The sequence below is a fragment of the Copadichromis virginalis genome, linkage group LG8 (assembly GCF_057382275.1).
Source record: "Copadichromis virginalis isolate Kocher_CV1m ecotype Utaka linkage group LG8, C_Virginalis_male_GT1.1, whole genome shotgun sequence".
Taxonomy (NCBI): Eukaryota; Metazoa; Chordata; class Actinopteri; order Cichliformes; family Cichlidae; genus Copadichromis; species Copadichromis virginalis.
The window spans coordinates 5,529,803-5,553,960 of NC_140625.1; the positions used below are offsets into that span (position 1 = coordinate 5,529,803).

General features: G+C 40.6%; 1 protein-coding gene across 1 annotated transcript in view; it reads right to left on the reverse strand.

Moving 5' to 3' along the window:
• dnah9 (dynein, axonemal, heavy chain 9) overlaps positions 1–22,729 on the reverse strand; it is a 186,516-nt gene extending 163,787 nt beyond the window's left edge. Inside the window, exons 1-14 of the mRNA XM_085465473.1 lie at positions 22,349–22,729; positions 21,501–21,697; positions 21,254–21,412; positions 19,870–20,000; positions 19,517–19,728; positions 17,672–17,905; positions 17,416–17,583; positions 16,859–16,975; positions 16,594–16,744; positions 13,973–14,087; positions 13,707–13,775; positions 9,037–9,163; positions 8,592–8,738; positions 6,314–6,422 (exon numbers count right to left, since the gene is read on the reverse strand). Coding sequence (XP_085321599.1) covers positions 6,314–6,422; positions 8,592–8,738; positions 9,037–9,163; positions 13,707–13,775; positions 13,973–14,087; positions 16,594–16,744; positions 16,859–16,975; positions 17,416–17,583; positions 17,672–17,905; positions 19,517–19,728; positions 19,870–20,000; positions 21,254–21,412; positions 21,501–21,697; positions 22,349–22,711 — 2,299 coding nt within the window. The 5' untranslated portion in view covers positions 22,712–22,729. The remainder of the gene's footprint in view (positions 1–6,313; positions 6,423–8,591; positions 8,739–9,036; positions 9,164–13,706; positions 13,776–13,972; positions 14,088–16,593; positions 16,745–16,858; positions 16,976–17,415; positions 17,584–17,671; positions 17,906–19,516; positions 19,729–19,869; positions 20,001–21,253; positions 21,413–21,500; positions 21,698–22,348) is intronic.
• Between the last annotated feature and the right edge of the window lie 1,429 nt (positions 22,730–24,158).

Genomic DNA, 24,158 nt, shown 5'->3' on the forward strand with positions numbered 1-24,158 from the left:
TTACCTGAATGAAACTAGAGGCTCATTTTTAAGCTGACTTCTGCATTTAAAATAAACACTAATAAGGGTAACTAAATAACTTCAGCATTTCGTAGTTTTCTCTTTGTGGCTCTGTGGTTGCAAGAACATTTTAATGAGATTTTTAAAAACTGCACAACCTCTGCATGGCACAAAAGTGCATTTGACCTGTAAATAAATGCAGAAAAAGGCTTAACTTTTAACAAAAGTAGCCCTTCCTGCTTTTCAGGACATACAGTGTAAGGTTATATATCATCACATTCTTTAACTGTACGTCCCAAAGAATATGATTAAAAAAAGGTGCTGCTGTAAAATAATGAATTCACTTCGTGTCACCAACCATTTAATGACTGTCTTTCTTATCAGAGTTTGACCTGTTAGGTCTGCTATAATTAAGCAAGTCTGACAAATCTGTATGATTAATTTATCTTATTCAGTTTATATACATGTATTCAGGGAGCTAAAAGGAAGCCATTCGCTTAGACAGAGGAAATCTCATGTGCACGCTCTGTGCCCTCAAAATGCAGAAGCCAAAAGAAGCTCATGAAAGTTTCATAAGAACGAACAGGGAGTCACATTTATAGTATCCTGGTTGTCAAAAATACTGCTATATTTCCTGAGAACTTACTGGCTTTTACCAGAATTATCAGTCAGGGAGAAACAATCACTTTTGAACTTTTAAAGAAAATATCCTTAGAGGAGCTTATTCTGTACATATGGATTTTTAAGAAGTTGTACTCAGTCATTTTAATAAGGCGGGGTTTGTTTTCTGTAAAATACAATTAAATGCCAACAGGACAGTTAGAACACATACATGCAATGCTCCAGTAGAGTAGAAAAGCACAATTTAAGGACAGTCCATTTTCCATTTATTTAAACTGGACTCTTTACTCTTTGCTGATGGTGTCTTTTTGAGCATCTATCTCAGATTATCAGACTAATATTACAGATGTGTGTAATACAAACCATTCAAGAGGCTTATGGTTCAGTTTTGGTGGTAATAATAATAATTCTGTTATTTAGCACTAAATGTGTCCTTCTTTTAGACTTCTATGGGCCAAACAGAGAATAAATCCTATTGTTGTCAGACTTGGGACAGTCACTTTATCACTTTTCAAAATGTATTCACACAGATACATTTGTCATTGAATAATCCTGCCTGGGTCAACCACACAGATGAAAAATGTAAGTCTCATGGTGTAAACATGAGTTTCGGGACCTATGCGCACACACACACACACACACACACACACACACACACACACACACACACACACACACACACACACACACACACACACACAGATATTAACATAAGGCAGATAAGTGAATGTAGTGTATGGTCTGCAGAGGAACGGTGACTTTGTCCCCAAACACCTTCGAGTGCATTGGCTCGTACCATCAACAGTCCTCTCATTTGTGCTACATTCCTCAGGGAATCCCGAAGTCGAAGAAACTATCAACGAGCCTGCCTGCTCTGAGTCAGTCAAAGCTAATCAATGATTAAAAACCTCTCCTATTCTTATTTCATGCGCTTTTCAAAAAGCAAAGCCTCTCTGTTCACGTTGCGTGTCAGAGCACACGGCTCCGCTCTGGAAATGGCACAGAGGGCCATGACGGGAGGAATGAGGAAAGCATGTTTATCTCATCATCTGTCAATATTCATAGAAATGATAACTGCCTGATCACTCTGCATTGCTGTTTGTAATCATGCATCTACTGTAATACAGCAAACATTGAGTCAGGGTCATATTTTTAGGACACAAAATATTTCTGTTATTTTTGCTGTTTAATATATTCAGTTTGCAGTCCTGTGACTTACAGTCAGGACTTTCAGCTTTGGTTCACGGGGTTAAAAAACATTCATCGCTGCTATTTTAATATATTTAACTGGAAAATTCAATTTCATGAGTGTGTGTGTGTGTATGTGTGTGTGTGTGTGTGTGTGTGTGTGTGTGTGTGTGTGTGTGTGTGTGTGTTCATAAAATTAGCAGGTAGAAAGCATAGAGATGATTCAGAGCGATTCAAGCAAAACTCTTTTGCTGCAAAAGTAAAGCAATTTCATTGTCATCGGTCTGAGCTGTGGGCAAATCAAGAGCACAGATACATAAAATGCCTGGCTATGCACAGAGGCACTAATGATTAGCCAGATATACTAAACATATAGCTCTTTACAAGACAAAATACCTGCCTCCCCTATGTTCCCTGTGTCTCCATGTCTGTGTCAGGTAGGTTTACCTGTTTTATTTCTTATTTATTTATATATTTCTTATTCATTATTATTATTATTTTGGTAGTGTCCTGTCTCTTGTGTTTTGTATTTAGTTTTCCTTTTAAATTTTTTTAAAAAGCTCTGAGCACAAGATCCACAGAGTGGACCATCACCTCACTACCTGGATCCTGGACTACCTCACCGACCGACCACAGTATGTGAGGACTCAGGGCTGTGTGTCGGACAGGGTCGTCTGCAGTACGGGGGCCCCACAGGGAACGGTTCTGGCTCCGTTCCTCTTCACCATCTAAACTGCAGACTTCTCCCACAACTCCACCCAGTGCTTCCTGCAGAAGTTCTCTGATGACTCTGCAATAGTCGGCCTCATCACTGATGGGAACGACAAGGAGTACAGAGGACTGACCCAAGACTTTGTGGACTGGTGCCAGCAGAACTACCTCCAGATCAACACTAATAAAACCAAGGAGCTGGTGGTAGACTTCCGCAGGCACAAACAATCTCCACTGCAACCACTGAACATCCAGGGTATGGACATTGAGGCTGTAGACAGCTACAGGTACCTTGGTGTTCATCTGAACAACAAACTGGACTGGACTCATAATTCAGACTACAGGAAAGGACAGAGCAGGCTGTACCTGCTGTGGAGACTCAGGTCTTTTGGAGTGAAGGGCCCACTCCTGAAGACCTTCTATGACTCTGTGGTGGCCTCAGCCATCTTCTATGGTGTGGTCTGCTGGGGCGGCAACATCTCTGCCGGGGACAGGAAGAGACTGAACAGGCTGATCAGAAGCCAGCTCTGTTCTAGGATGCCCCCTGGACCCAGTGGAGGTGGTGAGTGACAGGAGGATGGCGGCTAAGCTGTCATCCCTGTTGGACAACATCTCCCACCCCATGCAGGAGACTCTGACAGCACTGAGCAGCTCCTTCAGTGGCTGCAGCAGCGCCCACGGTGTGGGACGGAGAGATTTCGCAGGTCTTTCCTCCCCGGTGCTGTCAGACTCCACAACAAAGACTTTTGCGGCTGTTCAAACACACACACAAACCCACACATGTGCAATAAGACTAAGTGCACTACTCCTTTCTGACAAAGTTATAACTTTTACACGTGGGACTGTGGGACTAATAAAGGTGATTTTATCTTATCTTTTTTTTTTTTCTTCTTCTTTTTGCCTGTCCCGTTTGGCTCTTTTGCATCAGAATTGTTGTCTAAAGGCAAAGAAAGATGCCCAACGGATTTACTTTACCAAATTGACCATCCCAGCCTTGCCGTAATGGTCCATTTGATTCACCTTTTATTGTTTATTTTATTTTCACTTACTGAATATGGGACAGACTTGACTGGGGGAAAGAAGGGGAGAAAGAAAGAGGGAAAGAGAAACAGCTGAGAAGAGGGACGGGGGAGAAGGGCAAAAGACAAAAAGATTTTATCTTATCTTATCTTAGAGGCTGGGGTCTACCACACCAGATGATGACCCTGACAAAGGCCACAAGCTGAAACGCGTTGGTCAGTTAATAAAGTTGTTCCTCTTTACTTTTAAGTGTTGCTGGAGCCCCTGCATTGTGAGTTTCTCATCGTCTCCATGCACCTCGGAAGTAGGTGAAGTTGTGCCAGAAAATATTTGCTGCGGTCTATCACACCAGGCGAGACCCCAGGTGCAGGCTGTGTAAAGATGCCCTGGAGTCAATCCAGCACATAACAGCAGGGTGCAACATGCTACCAGGCAGGGCATACATGGAACGCCATAACCAAGTGGCCAGCATAATATACAAGAACATCTCTGTCGAGTATGGCCTGGAACTCCCGAGGTCAAAATAGAACACAATCCCCCCAGGATGGTTGAGAATGATGGAGCTAAAATTCTGTGGGACTTCCAGACACTGATGGACAAACTGGTGACTGGTTAACCTCCAATATAGTGGTGGTGGACAAACAGTGGACGATGGCCACAGTGATAGATGTTGATATATCAGGAAGAAGGAGTACGAGAACCTCAAGAAATACCAAAGGCTGAGAGAGGCACTCAGGAAGATGTAGAGGGTGAAGGCAAAACTTCTTTCAAGTATGCTAAATTATCAATTTGCGAAGCCAAATATAAGCCAGATTTTAATAGACTGTTAACATGACCCCACTCTACATCTCTAAAACATTTTATCTTATAATTAATTTAAAACTTTTCATTTAAAATTAATTCAGACAGGATGATGATACACAAGTACCCAAAACAAAAACTACCTAAAAACATAACCGCTTTGGCGGTGGTGATAAATTCTTTACAGGACTTTATAAACAGAATAAAGGAAATATCACACGGCAAGAATTAATATCACTGCTTAGCAATCAAGATGTGAACACAGTGTAAATTATTAAAGTCTGTGTGCAGGCATAGTAACCAACCTGGCAACCACACTGTCAACAAAATCAAGGAAAGCACTGCTTGCCAAGAGTAACACCAGCATAACTACAAATGTATATGAAGTGAATCAAGTGACTTTGGACAGAGCTAAGCCAGACCCCCTGCTCTTCGGTTAACTCTATAAAATGCTGTGCAGTTTTTGGTTCCCCTCAGGAATCTCATTCCTCATTTACTGCCACTGTTTCCACTCTACGTTAAATACAGAGTATGTTGTTAAGATGAGGAATAAAAAACGCTTTTTAATACCTGAATTATATTAAATGTACTTGAAAACACAGTTTCTCCATCAGAAACGTACATGCTGTTTTTTTGTTTTGTTTTTGAACAAGTCAGATGGAAATATTTGACTAGCTTTGTGCTTAATTTTCAATAAATTTCCGCAGCAATCAGCCTGAGATATTATATAACACTGAGTACTGCATTGTTTCTCTTTTGTTTTGTTTGAACAAAGCTCAGTAGCAGACATCTACTTAAAAATCTGTGTTTGCAAAGATGCAAAGAGCTGTGATTGGTCAGCACCGGCTTAAATACAAAGAAATCTGCTGCTTTTCTTTAAGACATAAATAAAAACATTGCCACTTCACAGTATTTCTACACATTTGTCTTCTGGGTTAAATTAAAGTAGATAAGTAATGAAATGTCAAAATGATCCAACATGCTGTAACAATGAAAGAAGGAAGCCGTATCATTGCTGCAAAGTGTCGGTAAAAGAATGGAAAACACAGTTCAATCATAGACGTGATGTCCATTTAGTGTTGCAGTGTCATGGTCCTGGGCCATGTGGGCCCAGTATTCTTAGTTTCTTGTATTTTTGTATTTCGTACCTTATTTAGGTCATGTTTCCTGAGTTGTCCTGTTATGTTGTTCCTTATTTGACTTCCCCTTGTGACTCTTATCCCCTGTGTGCCCCTCTATGTATCTGTGAGCCCTCATCTCCCCTCCTTGTGTTTCATTCCATGTTTCCCCAGCCCACTATGCCAGTGCTCTCTCTCTCCTCCTGTTTGCACCTGTGTACTTCCTGTTTTACTTTGACAGTCTCCCGTCAGTGTTGTTTACTCCTGCCTTGTCTTGTTATGTTTATCTGTGTCAGCTGTGTTCCCATGTGTGGCCACTTCCCCTGATCATCCCTCTTGTGTATTTAGTCTCTGTGTTTCATGTAGTCTGTGTCGCGTCGTCTGTGTTACCACCCCCTGTGTTCCGTATCTCCAGCCATAGCTTTTCCTTAGTTTATGTCCAGTTTAGGTTTCTGTTTAACTATTACTCTTATGCTGCCCTCACTCTGTTTTGTTCCTTTCATCAGCCAGAATAAAAGGCTCGCTTTTGTTTAACTCCACTCCTGCATCCTCGCTTGTGTTCGCTCCTGGGTCCACCACACACATTTCCGCACGGTCTGCCTCCGCAGACCGTGACATGCAGGGATGTTATCAGCACTGAACTCTGTCAATCTCAATACTCACAGAACACTTAAAGAAATAAAAGTACTGGTTTTGCATAATTTCTTCAGCAAAGTGATGCCATCTCCATTGTACTGTGCTGTCAGTTGAGTACTGTCGTAACTAATGTCACTAGACTGACAGCAGAAATTGACATATTTAAATGTGTCATTTGTCCGGAGCTGTATTGGCTACTAATCAGTAAATGTGCAGACCTTGGCTGTTCCAGTTAAGACTGTCCTCTGCCTTTCTGAGCTGAGCGTCGATGTCGCTGAGCTGGCCCTGAATCAGAGGACGTTCCACATCAAGCACGGAGTGCACCACCTGCAGCCAAACAGCAGAGGAAAAAAAGAGAGAGACCTGATTTTCTGCTCCCACTAAGTGAGTACAGAAAAATCATTTAAATATCATTTCTACAAAAAAGGCCAAGCACAAGCCCAGAGCGTCAACACGGCATGTCGTCCTCATTATAGTCACTATTTCTGCATTGTTCCATGCTGTCATGACTTAATTGGACTTGAACTTTTGCCTACCTGAAGCACTGGATTTCTACATTTTTAAAAATGTAATCATGTCGTTGAGGTGGCTGTAATACGTGTAGTTGAGCTTTGTGTGGCTGAATTAATTACACAACGAAACTGTATACTGTTTCATGGCGCATTACTGAAACTGCTATTTTGCCCTAATGCTTAGTTCTTATTAAAACTGTGAAGGTGTCTTTGATAAATACAGACTATGTACTCAGTAATTCAGCTAATAAATACATTTCTGAAATAATCCAGCAAAGGCCTGTGTCAGTGTTTTGTGGGATTTTTTTCCTGTGTCTTAAGGACGTGACTTTCAGATTCTGTGCATTTGCCAATTCTTTTGTCCTCCACTTGGCCATGTTTTTAAAAGACACGCTGCACACTGTGTCAAGATGTGCCAAAGTCTTTGCTAATAGCTCTTTGGGAATCACCTTGTTGGTGCAAAAACACGACTTTTCCCTGCCAGAGTTTGTTATCTTTGGCTTTTATCATAGATTCAGCTAAACCTCAGAACTGTGGCTCACGACTTTTGCACATGGTAAATAATTCTGTATATTTTTAATAGTGCTAGTCTCCAAAAAGATAAGGACATGTCTAATTGCAATGTGCATGTCACAGAGCTATTCTTCTCCATTATCTGATAGTGCTCCACCCAGGCACACTGTCCTGTCCTCATAGATTATTTTACTGTGTTAAATAATTTATATGTTAAATAATTTGAGAGGATAACTTCTCATCATATCCAGCCTTGATGGCATCATGTCAGCCTTATATTTCTATTCTATTATATATTATATATGCATTCATAATTTCTATTGTAGTTATTAACAAGTTATTGTAAATTCTATTCTTTGACATTGTGCTTGAAAATCATGTTCCTCTAGATGTTTCCTTAAGATTTCTAGCGCCTTCTTCAGTGTCACCCTCTATCATGCAGTTTCCTCTGAGTGACTTTGATGAAGGTCAAATCTGACTGGAAACTTTTGCTGGAGCATTTCTACAAAAGCAAAGCTCGTGTGGTAAACTGAGTTGAGTACCTGCTAGCAGTGATTCACGAACAAACAAACCCTGACTTGGTGCCAGGGTTTAGACCAGGGCTGTTACTGGCAACTAATATACTGAATATTTATGCTGGAGAAAATTTAAATTATGGGAGGCACTTCAGAGCTGCAAATGAGTGGCATTTTGCTCTATGCACAGCAGTCACAGACCTTATCAGACTAATCTGCAGTGTCAGGAGACAAGCAAATATACAGCTGTTAACTGTTTAAATTAAAGCAGACGCGTACTGGTTCACCAAGCTGTCGTCTCCTCGTTCCTCCCACCTTACTTGCTTACTTCCTGTCACAGAGCGAGAAGCTATACTGTTTTTTCTATTCTGCTTTCAAGGAGCTTCTTTGTTTTTTAAAGTGGTCCAGTTCTCTGGGACTCCTGAAGATGCTAAAAAGCTTTCTTTGGACATGGGCTCCTCAGGCCTGGAAAATGTTCTACAGCACATGACAGGATTCATGTTCGGGGACTGCATTTCAGGTCTTGGAGCTCTTGTCAAAATTGACGGAAGTATAAGGAGGAGAAATAACTGAGCTAAGCCATATTACACAAAAACTGGACATAACCTATTAAGCCCCCAGCGGTTTTCTGATCTCCACGACTCCTCCCTTTTGCGCCCATCTTTGGGTGCGTGGGTGCTTAAAAGGTTAATAGCAATGATGAATCCAATTTTGAGGTTTTTGGTTAGTATCAGAGGTCAGGAGTGAGGTATAACAGAGAATGTAAAGCACAGTGGTCTTCAAAAATCAGAACTATTCCTAAAGAAATCACACGAAGGCTTAGAAGAGTTCAGGCTTTGTTGAAGAATAACGGTGGTCACTTTAAAGCTCATCAGAATATATTTATTTTTTTGCAGTTTTTTGACGATAAATTTCCACATCACAGTTTGAAAACTTGCAACCTAATCTGATCCAACCTTATTATATCGGTCCACAGTGAGTTCAAGGTTAGCCACATACTGCCACAGCTGCCCCCTGATGGTGTAGATCTGCACTGCAGTTTCAGGGATGGCTTCAGTCTGTCTTGCCACTAAGTACTTCACCTCTCTAAGCACAGCCGCCAGCTAGGAAGAGATTAAAAAGTACATTAGAAGCACTGAAACATATATCAAGACATTAAAATTGGTCTGATCAGTACAAGCCGCTGATAATTTTTTTTAAATTCACGATGTTAGAAAAGATAAAATCACTTTGGCCCATAATTATAACCCATTATATCATTTCAATTAAAAACTGAAATACTGACCATACTAATGAGGAAGATGAAAATAAATTAGCTTGATATATCACCACTCTAATATATCTCATTACAAAAAGCACAAGCCCATCAGCTTTTCAAACTGTGTGGGAGCTAATGTAGACCTGTGGGTTAAAGTTGACTGTGATCAGCTGAGTGTCCGGGTCCCGTTTGATTAACGGCAGGCTGAGGTTGTACTGAGAACTCTCACCAACAGTCTCTGTCCATGTCTCAAACAAGCTGGTGGAATATCTAAAACAGCAAACAAAAAAGCAGACGCGCGATGACAATCGAGCAAAAGTTATTACAACAGAAAAACAATTTGCACTTTTACCATCAGAGTATAACATTGTTTCAAATTCCCATTACCAGGGCCAGGTTTTTAATTTAAGGCCACCGGCACAAAAATGTCTCATATCATGGAAATTAACATAAACAGCAAAACAAGAGGCTAAAAGGCATATGATTGAGCCATTCTCCCATTTCTCCATGGTTGTAAACAGAATGAGAGGCGCGAATCGCTCATCTGCATCAAGCACACAATAAGGATAAAGGGAGAGGAGTGAGGAGGGTTAGATCCAGGCGTGCGGGGAGGTAATATGAGGATAAACGCTGATTCATCTGCAAGAGGCAGGGAACAGACAATATGTCAGGGCTCTGTACAGCTATATCAATCTGTAAATAGCTACGATTATGATGAGAACTTCAGTGCGCGCTGTGTGCTCCTTATTGGATTTCAGCTGTGAGCTTCATTTCCTGATAGTGGCACCGCAGACGCAGAGGCAATCAAATGCTTTGGTCATGGTCATAAATCACACTACATTTTGTCTGTGGGGGTAATGAGTGAGGATGCCCATTCTGTTCCTGACTAGAATGTGTATAATAACGGTGGCATTCATCGGAGGCAACGGCGATGATTATTACAGCATAACAAGGGCTCTAATTTCTGATGGGAGTAAATTGAGGGCAAAGAACTGGTGTTGTTCATCATCTCATTACTGTGGTTGCAGGGACATGAAGTGAAGGAGTGATATTAAGTCTGTGAGGCATAAGGAATGGGCTTCTGCATGGGAATCTGTAAGTGTGTGTGGATTTCATTCACGTACTACCACGCATACACGTGCACACACGCATCTACACTTCCGGAGCAGTAAGGGCTGACTATTCATTCCACCTTTTCGAACGTTTCCAACCCTGCTGTGATCATTTTTTATCCTTCACCAATTCAAAGTGGAAAAACACAAATTTGAGAACAAACATGTGGCTCTTTAATGAATTTGTTCAAATAATACTTTGATAGACAAATGTTTTTCAGTGTATTTTAAGCTAACACACAAATGGGTGGAACCTTTTAGCCTGTTTTGTCTGTTGCTGTACGGTTAACCTTTACTGCGCTCAGTAACTGCTGCTATTGTAAGCAGTAGTCTTACATTGTAGCCCAACAGTAAACAGAAAGATGATCCTTTATGGTGGCCCACCTTCATATAGCAGGCTAAAGCTCCCCGATTCAAAGATACTGGAGCCATAGGCACTATCTGCAGACTATCTTTAACAAGCATGTAGCAGCAGAATTCCAATCTATGTAGTCTACATAAATACTTAGGAAGTACTAAACGCACGGAGGGGCTCTGATGAAACGATGGAAAGCGTCACTATAAAGACGGAGGTCTTCGTAGGTACAATATACCAAACCTCTGAAAAAAGATGTGAACATAATTGTTAAAGAAAATATTTTACTTCACTAAAATAAAAATAAAAACTCAACTTTTGAAAAAATAAAAATAAGTGAAATTGTTAGTTTTAGCCTCTGTTAGTTTTAATGTATATTAACTTATTAACAACACAGGGTGCAGTTCACTAACATGTTAGTTGTGTTAATTTTAAAAGAAGCTAATGCTGTTTTGCTGCATAATGAAACCTTTTTGTGGCAGACACTGAGTTGTCACAGCAGTAAATTTAATTAAAAGCAAACTGAGAATCATGATGACTCAGTCCCACTGAGTTAGTATGCAAAAGAAGTCACTCTTTAATATTAGTCACACTAATGCTATTGCAGCATATCCAAACGTCTGCTGTGGAAAATGTTCATGAATACAGGTTTAAAGGTCCTGTAAGCCGACACAGGTGCTTTCAATTATCCTGCATAATTAGACCTCACTTACTCACTTGCACTTACAGTACTGGGCAAAAATCTTGAGCCACCCCTCATTTCTTTACATCTAACAAGCATTCCTAACAAAATGTTAGGAAAACTGAAGGTGCAGCAATGGGTAAACATATATGGAAATACGGCACATAAGGGAGAAACTGAGTCTGTATAATTCGAACAACCTTGAAAGTTCATAATTGGTATGACTATCTTTATCCTTCAACACAACCCGAACTCAAGCTTTCTTGTAATTAATTTCTTGTAAAGAAAGCTTTACAAACTTTCTCGTAATTATTTAAGTAGTCTTCAGAAATAGTTTCTAGGCTTCTTGAAGGACATTCCAAAGCTCTTCTTTTGATGTTGGCTGACTTTTGCTGCCTCAGTAATGTTGAAGTTCAGGCTCTGGGGAGACCGACTTCATGTTTCATGGTGTCTTTTTCTATCTAAGTATGCTTTTACTGTATTCTCACTGTATTTGCAATCATTGTCATGCAATGAAGCCATTCCCAACCCCTGTTGAGGTTAACGTACCGCTGATTTTCAGATGGTATTGAATCAAAGTCTGATTGTTTTATTTGATTGTAGTGTGTTCACAATCCCATCAGTTTTGATAAGAACCACCCCAGCAGCTGAAATGCAGCCCCAAATCATGACAGAGTCGCCGCACTCACTGCTGAAAGTCTCCTCTGACCTCCTACTGACAAAGATTTAAAACAAAAATGTGAATTTATTACTCCATAAGAGCTGTTCCCACTGATTTTTAAACCAGTCCTTGTGTGATTTGTCTCTTCATCATGTTGTACTTTCTTATTAAGAACGGTTTCTTGACAGCCACCTTTCCACTATGACCATTTCTGATGAGGTTTTGGGAAAAGGTGGATGGATCAAATGAAGGTCAAGATTCATCTCTTAGGTCATCTTTTCTGGATTTTCCCTCCTATTTCTTGAGGACATGACTTTCCTCTATCAGATGCTGTAGGTAGCTTCTTCTTCTTTTGTCCTCCACTTTCACCATTTCACTTTCCTCAAACTTATCATTTTTTGTAGATTCAGCTAAAGAAATGGGATTTTGTGTGTTATTGTGATATTAACTGCTATTAACAAAGTGTCTAATGATTTACACTCATGCAGTCTAACAAATCCTGCAATAAATGCTCCCTTCATGAAAATTTCAATGTGTTAAACTGTTCAAGAGAAGTCTTTTGCTCAAATGTGTTATGTTAAAGTGTTAAAGTGTATCTTATCAGGTAGATAAAATAACAGGAAATTAAACAGAAATTTAGAGTAACACAATCCAATTCAACTGCATTAGCTAAGCTAACTAACCTGGCAACAGTAAAACGAGAGAAAACATGTTGATGGTTTGCAATTATTATTTTTTTTATCTCTGTGATGTTTCTTTGACTGGTGTAGCTCAGTTTGATTCCATCCAAACAGCATTTCCTGCCGGGTACCAGGTGGTTGTTGGGAGCCTGAAACCCTGGGACCCTGATCTCGGCTTGCAATGGGGTGTCCGTCCTCTAGGGGATCAACTGCCTGTTGCCGTGGACATGGGCGCCCCATCTAGGACCTCTCTCTGAGATGTGTGGCTTTAGGTCTTCAGTTAGCTCTCTGCCTGCCTTTGACTCCTGGGAGGGTGGTATTCTGGCTTCCAACCCTCATTTTAAAATATATTTCGTGACAAAGACACAAATGCACTCACACTCTCTCAGTTTCTCTCTCTCACACTCACACACACACACCACAAGAAGATTGTCGGCTTATGTACCTGTGCATTTTCGAATGCCTGTTGTATGTTTGTTTGTTCTTACAGGTGTAGCAGTTGGCAATACATTGTGCATTACTATTTTAAATTCCCTAATCCTTTCCCTCTCTTTTGTTATTTTTTTCTGCCTGTACTGCCTCAGACATTGTCATACTATAGACCACATATACAGTGTAGTAAGTGAAATAACATGAATAGAAATAAAGAAATAAACAGATAAACCCGGAACAAGAGGAAAAGCGAAATGTGTTTGGCACAACGGTGTATTTAAATCATAATTGTGATTGCGAAATCTGCCAGAACACAGGACAGGATTAAAAGGAAACAAGCCCCCCCCCCCCAAAAAAAACAAACAAAACAAAACAAAAAACTAACAAACAAACAAACAAAAAACCCCAACATATCCTTCCCAGTGGGATGCTTTATCTTGCAGGGTTTGATGTTGGATGCGGTCTATAAGGCCATTTCTCACTTGGCATCAGTAAGCAGTGACAGGGCATATGGGATTATGGGAGTCCTGCAAAATAATCTGCAGAGCAGCGCCACAGTAATGAGAACATAAATCATGCCCAGAGCTGCATGTCTACATGTTATTCCACAGGGGCTGCTTCATAAATTTTCTACACTCAACTAACAAAATCACAAACGCTGGGTTTAAGAAAGGTTGGCATGAAATTACAGGGAAACATTTACATTTCAAAGACTAAAGCTAATATTTAATATCTGCCTTTATAGTATTATTATGCACTCCAATAAAATGGTGTCATATTCTTTCACTGTCTATTCTGTTTAATCTTCCTTTCTGTTCTTTTATTCAGTAATACATACATCTCAGCATGATGACACACAGTGTAACACGCTGAGATAAGTGCGGCACACACCTGTCCAGCAGTTGCATCATCTCCTCATACTTCTGGATGACCCTGGCTCCTTCTGCAGTCTCCAAGCACCTGCAGAGAAGATGAAGCTTTACAAGCCATGCAAAGGGTAGAGCCAATATCTTTCCAGGGTCCAATATTCTAAAGCCTCATTTTTATGAGGCCTCTAAAACTGCTCACAGAGTGATTAATTCATACTGAGACCACTGGAAATGCACGGCCACATCAACTTTCATTTTTTAATCTGCTTTATTTGAAGTGAGACTCACGGATAGGTGAGGTGTCTGAATTTGAAGAAGGGGGTCTGGATGCGCTGCTCCACCTCCTGGGCCCATCTCAGCCCTCCACCTACTGCTGGCATATTCTTATTCACTGGAGCTGAACCTGAGGAGGTCAAACATCATCACATAGAATTACACAGATAGGCGGTTTTATGCAAAGTTTGAGCACCCTTAGGCAAATGACATATTTTGGTCATTTATGAAGAAGTAAATAAATACAGCCTCTGCAGCAAACACACATTAAAATGAGCTTTTTGAACTGTGAATTAACATTTAATTCACAGTTTCTTTTTATTTCATGGAGGGACGAAGAGCAACTGTGACATGTGCCAAACTCACGGTACACTGCCAAGTCAGTACTACCTTTTGGCAGCTTTGTTTTTTTAGCACCAAAACTTTTTCTCATCCACTGCTCCTCACAGATGACTTCAAGTTTATACAAGCTCAAGACCGTTATAGACCTCCTTGCTCTGAATACATAAATGAGTTTCATTCAGTTTTATTAGTTATCTCTGATTATAGTAAGTGTTTAATGGTGAACCTTAGATTACCTATATTTTCACACTCATCCCTGCATGTTGATGGCTCAATTACCTCAGCAAGTACCAGCAACTGGATATACATGTACATGATTAGGCTTCATCGGTGGAAATCCTGAGCACAAGAACACAGCTACATGTGTGATTAAAATCTGCAAAAGACACCTCAAAAGTTTTTCTTTTAGGAAGTAACTGATGCTGGTAAAAGAGAGAGCAGATTTCTCCTATATTGGCTTCCCTTCATTGGCTTCCTGTTAAATCCAGAGTTGAAATCAAAATCCTGCTCCTCACATACAAGACCTTAAATAATCAGGCCCCATCTTACTTTACTTGTAGTACCATATCACCCCATTAGAGCACTTAGCTCTCGCTCTGCAGGCCTACTTGTTGTTCCTAGAGTATTTAAAAGTAGAATGGGAGGAAGAGCCTTCAGTTTTCAGGCCCCTCTTCTGTGGAACCAGCTTCCAGTTTGGATTCAGGAGACAGACACTATCTCTACTTTCAAGATTAGGCTTAAAACTTTCCTTTTTGCTAAAGCATATAGTTAGGGCTGGACCAGGTGACCCTGAATCCTCACTTAGTTATGCTGCAATAGGTGTAGGCTGCTGGGGTAGTCCTGTGATGCATTGAGCATTTCTTCTTCACTCACTATGTGTTAATAGACCTCTCTGCATTGATTATTAGTCTCTGCCTCCCTTCCACAGCATGTCTTTATCCTGTCTCCCTTCTCTCACCCCAACCGGTCACGGCAGACAGCCGCCCCTGCCTGAGCCTGGTTCTGCCGGTTTCCTTCTGTTAAAAGGGAGTTTTTCTTTCCCACTGTCGCCAAAGTGCTGTTTGTAGGGTCTACCTTACAATATAAAGTGCCTTGAGGCGACTGTTCTTGTGATATGGCGCTGTATGAATAAAACTGAATTGAATTGGTACTTTGCATCATTACCACAAGCCTGTCCGATTTCAATTTCAAGATTTCTGCATAGAGATTTCACAGATAGCTTTTTAGTTCAATCCATTTTTTCCTTTCTCTAACCCAGCCACAGACGGTCAACAAACCAGAGTACCCTTACCGCCAGTCCCAACCTCACCTCCTTTTAATTCCGCTAACACATGATTTTGAACTTAATCAGTAGTTTTGGACTTCCTGATCACCAGTCTGGCTGATCCAGACGTTGCATCACCATAGCTCATTCCAGACAGCAAAAATTCCAAGGTTGAACTGTAAAATTGTTTGCTTTACCAACAACAACAACAAAAAATGTACTAAATATGTAATTTTCCCAAATTTTAGATACTACCAACATTCAGAGAAAAGCTGAACTAAAAAGGCACATAACTGAGCAACGACCACCCAATAATGTGAGATCCCCTCATGTCCTCGTCGTATAGTTTCCATATGCTAGATTTGTCAGTACACTATAATCTATCAAGATTATCTTTAAAGTGCAAATTTCAAAAGACTGCTGTTTCCTCGTGACCTCATATCAGCAGCTGGGAGGAGCTACACTGGGGATTACATGATGAACAATTACAGGGTGATTCAGCTGCCCTAATTAAGCTCAGTATGTACACACCCACACACAGGAAAATCATCTGTGTGGGTGGACTATGGGTGTGTGGGGGTTTTAAGGGTTTAAACTCAGCAAATTTCCAAAGAGCTTGGTCGTTTCAATTAAGAAGTTTTTAAATCAAGAACACTCCACGTTTAATTCCTTTAGAAACTTTGACAACATCCTTGAGGGGTTGTAATGGATCTCACTCTTCACTGATCTCAACCTTTTTTCCAACCCCAAGCAAAAGCAGTTTTATGATGTTTTTCAACAGGGAAAGACAAGTTCCCCTTGAGACTCAAATTTAAACGGTGTTTACAGCTAAACTACAAAATGAAGTATATTTAGGTGTATAAATGCACCTTAAATATAGAGTTATCATGGACACCAACATTAACTGCTGACTGTGTCTTTCTTTGCAAGTTTGTGAGACTAAAAAGTGGCATATTCTTTAAATAAACACCATCATAATGTTGTTTATAATTAGACTTTTGTGAAATAAAGACTTTGTCGTGAATCTCACCCCACTCCTCAGCAGCTTGAATGTGTTTGTTGTAGAGAATTTTACAGCAGTCCAGCTCCTTGTCAAACATAGACACAAGCAAAGGGTATTTGTCCAGAGCATCTGTAGCCACTAGCGGGCGCTCCAGCAGGCTGCCAAACATGTCCAGAACCTGCAGACAACAGATATGCCAAAGGGCTTAATGATTATGTGTGTGTGTGCACGTGTGTGAGTTTGGGCGGGTGGGTGTATGCATGTGTGTGTGTCTGAGAAAAAGATCCCAGACCTTAAAGGCGTGCTCCAGACCGAAGGCGTCATCAAAGGCCTGACAGAAGATAGCTCCGAGTCTTCGGTCTATGTCATCCACCTTCAGTTTAAACTGCCTCACGTCTTCTTCAAACTCCTGCAGAGGAAATAGCTCAGCTACACCAACAGCCAAAATACCAAACAGCAGTGTGATGTAATGCAAAGCCAGCAAAGCATATTCCTTTTCACAATTCACTGACTCAAAGCCATTCAACAATTTGCGATTCGAGATATTCAAGTTAAGTCAATTTATATTTGCTTATAGGTCTCAAAAACCTTGGATAAGCAAACAGATGACATTTACAAATAAAATACTTTATTGGCAGAAAAGCAATTTGCTCCACCGATGCTGGGCGACCACGCTACTGTGCTGTTAGCCAGGATAAGAAGAAGGTATAAAAGCTCTGCTGGGCCTGTAGCCTTTCATATTTCATAAAGCCCTTTTAAAAGGAATTCACCTTGACAATGCTCAGTAAAATAAGAGAGCAGGCAAGTGAACTAGAGCCCCATATATCCTATGATCATAATCATTCGTACCATGTTGTTTACATCCAAGCAGTCATAGGGCTTCTCTGTGAAGAACTTATACGTGTCAGTAAATTCCTGCTGGAGCTGTTGGACTTGCTGGCTGAGGGCTCGACCTCGGACGCCTCCAATCTCCAGTTTCTCAAGCTTCAGCAGGTCGACAGCTGTTAACAAGATATCCTGCAGAGAAGGCAAGCTCCAGTCAACTGTCATACCAAAAATGCTGGCATTTCTCCAAGAGGTGCTGAGAACGTATTTCCATACTCACCTTAATGATTTTGACTCTGTTAACAAATCGGTCAAGTCCGGAGAAAATCAAAAGAGGGGAAAAGTCCCAGGGCCTAACCAAGCTCCCGTTCTTCTGGTACTGCCTCAGATTGGCCCGCCGGTCCTCATAGGTGCTCTTGAAGAGAATCAGGACCTCCAGAGTGGTCTGTATTTTCTGGAGAGTCTCAGAAACCTCTCCTCTCAGAATATCTTCTGGTACTAGATAGATGCGGGCCTGATAAAGGAGAAACAAGAATTATCTTTTTTTAAAAATAAGATTAAAAAAATATGTGATGGGTAATTAGCGTTTGTGTTTAGTGGCATCAGTGGTTTTGTTTAATAGGCGAGTACGGGGAGTGCAACTTCCTGCAAACGGAGGAATCCAGATGGACCTCCTTATTTATTCCTTGTCTTCTGCTCTACAGTCAACTGTCATCAAACAGTTATGAATAAATATACATGTTTATCAACCAATAGTTTAAATATATATATTAAACCACCAGTTGCCATTGAAAGCATTAATTAAAGAACTGCAATGTACTGACGTAGAAATGCATCTACATATGCACAGAGCATCTGAGGACATAAACACAGAGACCCTTTTATAGAGCTGAGGATACTCAGATCTACAATTCCAAAGAAAACTACAGCACTTCAAACCTTTTCTTTCCTCAAAGGCATTAGATAAACATTTCTCAGCTGCAAGATGTGTTCAGAATTCTTGTGCCTATCACGGTAAATGGAGCATCAGGAGAGAAGAGCTTCTCTAAGTTGAAACAAATCGTCAGCTATCTGAGCACAGCACATTCTCGGGGCAGACTGTGCAGACCTGCTGTTCTATCCATTGAAAAGGATGCTGCATCTAAGATGAATTACACAGCTCTTACTGCTGAGTTTGCTGCAATGAAAGCAAGAAAAGTGACTTTCCTGCATTTTATGTGATATCGACCCTTTCATCTAACTCTGAGAAGAAAGCAAATAAGCCTGTTCCCCGCAATGTTAGGCCATTAAATAATAGTGTATTTTCACCAAATCTTGAAAATCTGGGTTGTTTAATGGCCAAATTTCACTACTGAGTTTTAATATTATAATCATTATATGGTGAATATTGTTTCAGGTGGTGATAAGAAAAATATGCAACAGCAAACAAGAAGATAGCCCAGACAGAAGCATTGGTTGGTCTCTGGGATCTAGGCCAAGTTTGAAACTGCCATGTGCAGTGTGGGCACTTAAATGCCATGGGACACAGTGGCAATCTAAAGACAGCCTACAGCTCAGTGTTTCCCAATGCACAGCCCAGCAGGTAAACGCTGGTGGCTGCCAGGTCTTTCCTGGGAAGGAGTTTCTGGTACATTATATATTTTTGGCTGCAAAAACAGGGACTTGCTTCCAATAAACTTAACACAATAAAACAGAACAGTTTGAGAGCATGAACTTTCATGGCTGAGCAGACAAAGAAAAAAGTTCCACCTACAAACAGGAAAAAAAACTCTAAGAAGAAAATCACCCACCCACTTCGCAGTGACAGGTGATCCCTGAAAGCGCAGTTCAGAAACACTGCAGTATGACTACTTAGCAACACCGACTGCCCAACTGTAACCTAGCTGTAAAACACATTCACTTGCCTGTCTATAGGGGATAGTGTGACACGGTTTTGTTTGATTGTTAGGGTTTCTTTCTAATATTGTGTTTACCTGGTAATATAAAGTGCCTTGAGGCAAAAGTTGTTGTGAATTGGCATTATAGAAATAAAACTGAATTGGATTTAAACTGAACTGAATTGAATTGTGAAGACAAAAGTCATTTCAACAAAACATGCAGACAAAGAGCAGAAACTGCAGCTGACCTGCTGTATGAGGAGGTTACATGTCTCCTGCAGGAGAACAATCAGCCGTGCTGGAGTGTTGTAGTATCTTGAGTTTGCCCACACCAGACATACTGTGTGCATTAAAGGGCCGATTAGACCCTTGACAGCAGGAATCTCCACATTCTCCATGTCAGTAAACAGAGGCTGCAGGGGTCTCAGGTAGGTGCAGATGTCTTCTGCCTCCTCGAGAGCTGCAAATGAAGATGTGATCAAAGTCAATTTGACCACAAGTAAAAAGATAAAGCATCTTGTTCTTTGGCCCTTAAAGAACAAAAACATATTGCATCTCAGAAAGCAAACTTCATTAAGTTTATTGTCTGTTGTTAGATTACCTGCAAGGACATCCTGCTGCATGTTCATAAAAGCAGCATGGTAGCAGCTCTCCACAGCCGCCAACAACGCTGCCATCTTATTCACCTTGCATGATTTTAACTGGGAGTGGATGCACTTAAAATCTGCATATCTTAAAGAAAAACAAGGGACGTTTATGGATCTATTTAACTGCAGCTTCCCAGGGGCCTGAATCACTTCTGAAAGACTGCAAAGAATGACTCAGAAAGTGTAAAACTGTTCTTAAAAACCTGGAAGCATTTCCCGGTCAGCTGTGTTAACAGCAGGTTACTGCAACAGCAATCGCAGCAGAGGTGAAGAAGAAAAATCACAGAAAAGAAACTATTATTAATGCGGTTACAAGTGAAAGGTAAACATCTGATTAGCCTAACACAACCAAAATGTTTTACTAATTTATGCCTCGAATGTTGGACAAATCTTATCTGAGAAATGACAATTACAAAAACCATTCTGGACCATTTGGAAACCAGACATTAGCAAAACCTGGTTCACTGCACATTTATATGCTAATGTCAATCACCTTCAGCATTCCAGACTTTATAATTTATTCCACATTTACTGGGACTATAATTCATAAAATATACATTATAAAATATTTGAATTACAGACGGAGACCCGAAATTCATCCAGAAATTTTTACATAGATTGGAACTGAAGGAACAAATCAAAACATTTTCTCATATATTTTCCTTAAAGATTCTTTAAAAAGCCAAAGGGGTTGCACCATCAAAAAGAAATGCAGATTCTCTGTTCTTCTTTCTTTTTCATTTGTATTACTGCAGTCTTTACCTTACAATATAAAGCGCCTTGGGGCAACTATTGTTGTGATTTGGTGCTACATAAATAAATAAATAAACTGAATTCAATTAACGCAGGGTCAGTGTTAATTTTGTAGCTACAGACTGCACAATATGAACTACCATATGTGTTGGCATTAATTTGTTCATATGAATAACATAAAAAATGTACCAAAGGCTGGTGGCATTAGAGTATGTATTTAAGAAAAAGGAACAACTTTTGTTGTTTTTCATTTTTGTCTAATTTCTTCAGTGGAAAAACAAATGGTAAAAATAGAGCATACTGGACTGCTAGCATGTAATTCTCATAAGATGTAATTCTGTTACATAAGCAGATTTGTTTCAGCAAAGAAATAAAGAAAGTACTGGGCTGCAAATTACATTGTTCACTCGACAGCACAGGCACTTTGAAACTGAAATTAGAAGCACTAGCAAAAACTTAGGTCCCTTCAGTAATTCAAAGTTGTATTATTTTCTGTGTTATTTTCTCACACTTGTGACACTGAAACAAGCACTTCTCAGAAGCTGCCACTGGCTACTTTGTGTGTGTAATAACAGAGGTGCTGACCTGTTCTTCCAGAAGAGCAACTCGGTGTGAGGTGTGGGGTTTCTGCCTTCCAGCAGAGCCTCAGAGGAGTCTTTTTTGAGGATATCACGGATTTGATGGCTCCACTCTATCACTGCAGACTCCAAGGAGTGGATGATGCTTTTATCCACTATTTCCCCCCTGTGATGTTTCACAAGTAAAGCATTTTAGAATGTATGAGTTGGACAAATGATGCATTGACACGATCCTGTCACAGCGGTCTGCTTACCTTTTGTCCGTCTCGAGGGCGGCTCGGTCTATTCGCTCCGAGCCTGCGGGAAGAGGCAACAGAGTCTTGCCTTGGATTTGGCCAGACACCACAAACACACTGTTCTTAAGGGAGTGGACATGACACTTGATATCCTGTACCACAACTTGTGGCCACTGAATGTAGTTGTTGCTGTTGGAGAGCAGTGGAGCTATAACCTGAAGGAGTTTAAAGAAATTGGAAAAATGTTATGGACTAAACTTTTAAAGTACAGAGTGACAGCAGTATTAGAAAAAGGACTTAAAGTTTTAAAAGTACTCATTTTTCTCAAGTGTGGCGTGTAAGTTAACTATAGACTGACATTAGCAATTATTTTAACCCCGTCAATTATTAACCGTTACTTGTGACAAAACTTTCAGGTCATTAGTGTTATGCATATCACTGTTAAACAATTACTTTTAGCAAACAATGTCAACCATTTAGGTACAATATTAGTTTTGGCAACGTATTAACTAATATTTTCAATTACAGATTTTAAATTACATTTTTAATTTAAGCATCATTTTTAATAACACTGACTTTTTACTATTTCAATAATTTGGCTGTTTTGCTTGGCGAGGTTTGCTTGCTGGTTTTCCCTAGAAATACCTAAGTACTTGTACCTAGTACTGAAATATGTACTGTTTTAAGCATAAAAAAGGAATAGTGCTTTGTTTTTGGACCACGATGAAAGCGGTCATTTAATTTGAACCCTCACTCGCAGCTCTGCATGCTTACTGCAGTCTAGGTAGGAGGTTAATGTACTCGGTCGTGGTAAGTAGGGCTTCATGCACCTAACAATCATTAACGTACCCTGCTCTGTGGCTTACCTCCTCAACTAGAGCAGAAAACTGGTCAAGTGGAGCATAAGACAGGTCCCCGTAAAACAAATTCTCTTTCATGGATTCGGGACTCAGTGTGGTTGTGGTTCGCTTTATGAAGTACACCGCCTTGTTCTTGGAGTCGCCAGTGAAGGAGGAGGCGGTCTGTAGCTGTCCTCCTGCAGTCACAGACACCACCAGAGTCCTCTGCTCGGCTTTGTCCAGGAACTCCTGCAGCACCTGCCTGTTGTCCTCGCTGGACACGCATTTCTGCCATTTGTCCTGTTTCAGTTTAAGAGTCCTCAGGACGCATTCCGCTATATAGTCCAGTCTCTCGTCCTCAGCAGCAGGTGACTCCCTCAGGTCCTCCATGTGCCCGGGTCAGTCACGTTGACTGTATGCACTGATTGTGTCTCGGCAACCATAGTAACGCCGTGTTTTGCATCAGGCCGTTGCTTGGGGAACATGACCGACTTGGAGCTGACCCAGAACATCCCTCAGTCCATCCAGTTGCTGATTGACACCCATTTTCCCTGACAGGATTTCAGTGGAAAGTTTCTCTGACTGTGGCAACGACAAGCAACACACCTGAGATAAATGCATCTGATACATGTCACAAAATCATGTCAGTAAATAACTATTCACTAAAGATAGTGAATAGTTATAGAAAAATGGCCATGATAAAGTATAAACCAACAAGGGCGCACAGACGAAAGCGTCTTCATTTTAGGTAACATGTTTAAACATAGCAAAAAGGTATCAGAACCAAAATAAATTTACTGCGTAAAACATTCAAACTTCTTGTAGAGTTACTCTTTAAACAAATGTGATGTAGTAAATATGCGTGTGATGGAAGAGATAACTGGTGTTTAAAATGAAACACGTTTGCAGATTCATAAGTTCTGTAGTTGTAGCTAATGTGTCCTGTATGTTAAAACACTTCGCATACCTATTAGTATTCGAAGGGCATCTTCCTTCGGGGTCATCAAAGACTCTGGAGTGGATGTTCAAGCTGCGCCCTGTAGGGTTAAGCTGTGATGAGCACCATTACTTTTCTACGTTGATTACATGCAGAGGATACAGGATGTTTACCTTCTCGAAAAATCATCACGATTATCAGCACACTGGATATGTTCGGACGAAATATGAATCCATAAGTAACCTGTATGAAAGTTACTATTTATTAACCCTTTAATCTAAATGATGTAAATGCTGATGGTTTTGTGAAAACTCTCGTTTTTGTCTTTGCCCTTTCGTTTATTAGGAAAGATGCGATTGCCACAGCTAACCACAAGGTGGCAACACTGCACTTACTAGTCAGAGGCCTGTTCCAAGAAGCTTCTGATTTTGTCTTTATGTTTACTCGATGCTCCACACTTTGTGCATTCCTGAGCAAAAATCTGACATCCTGCCATCTGAACAGACTGCAGGTCTGATATGAGGAAATCCAAACGTCACTACTGTACTGGTTTCTTGGAAGTGGTCTTTCTGTGTGTCCTCTGTTTGTGGGATATGATCAAACCTCACAGACTGAACGTGAACCATCGTGCTGCTGTTTGACAGGATGTGAGGCCAGCAGAGGAAATGAGTGTGTGCTCTGTTCATTATTCTCATGTGGGATGTGGAACAGGATTAGCAGCAAAATGACATCAAACACCGCCTCTGACGTCTTTTATCCTATGTAGGTGCATTTTATGCTGGGCCACCTTCAAGCACAGTGTGTGTGTAGGCGTGTTTAGGTGTGAGTTTGTGTGTACGTGTATGAATAAATATGCATGTGTGTGACCAATTGTGAGTCACTCAGACTGTCCAGAAGCAG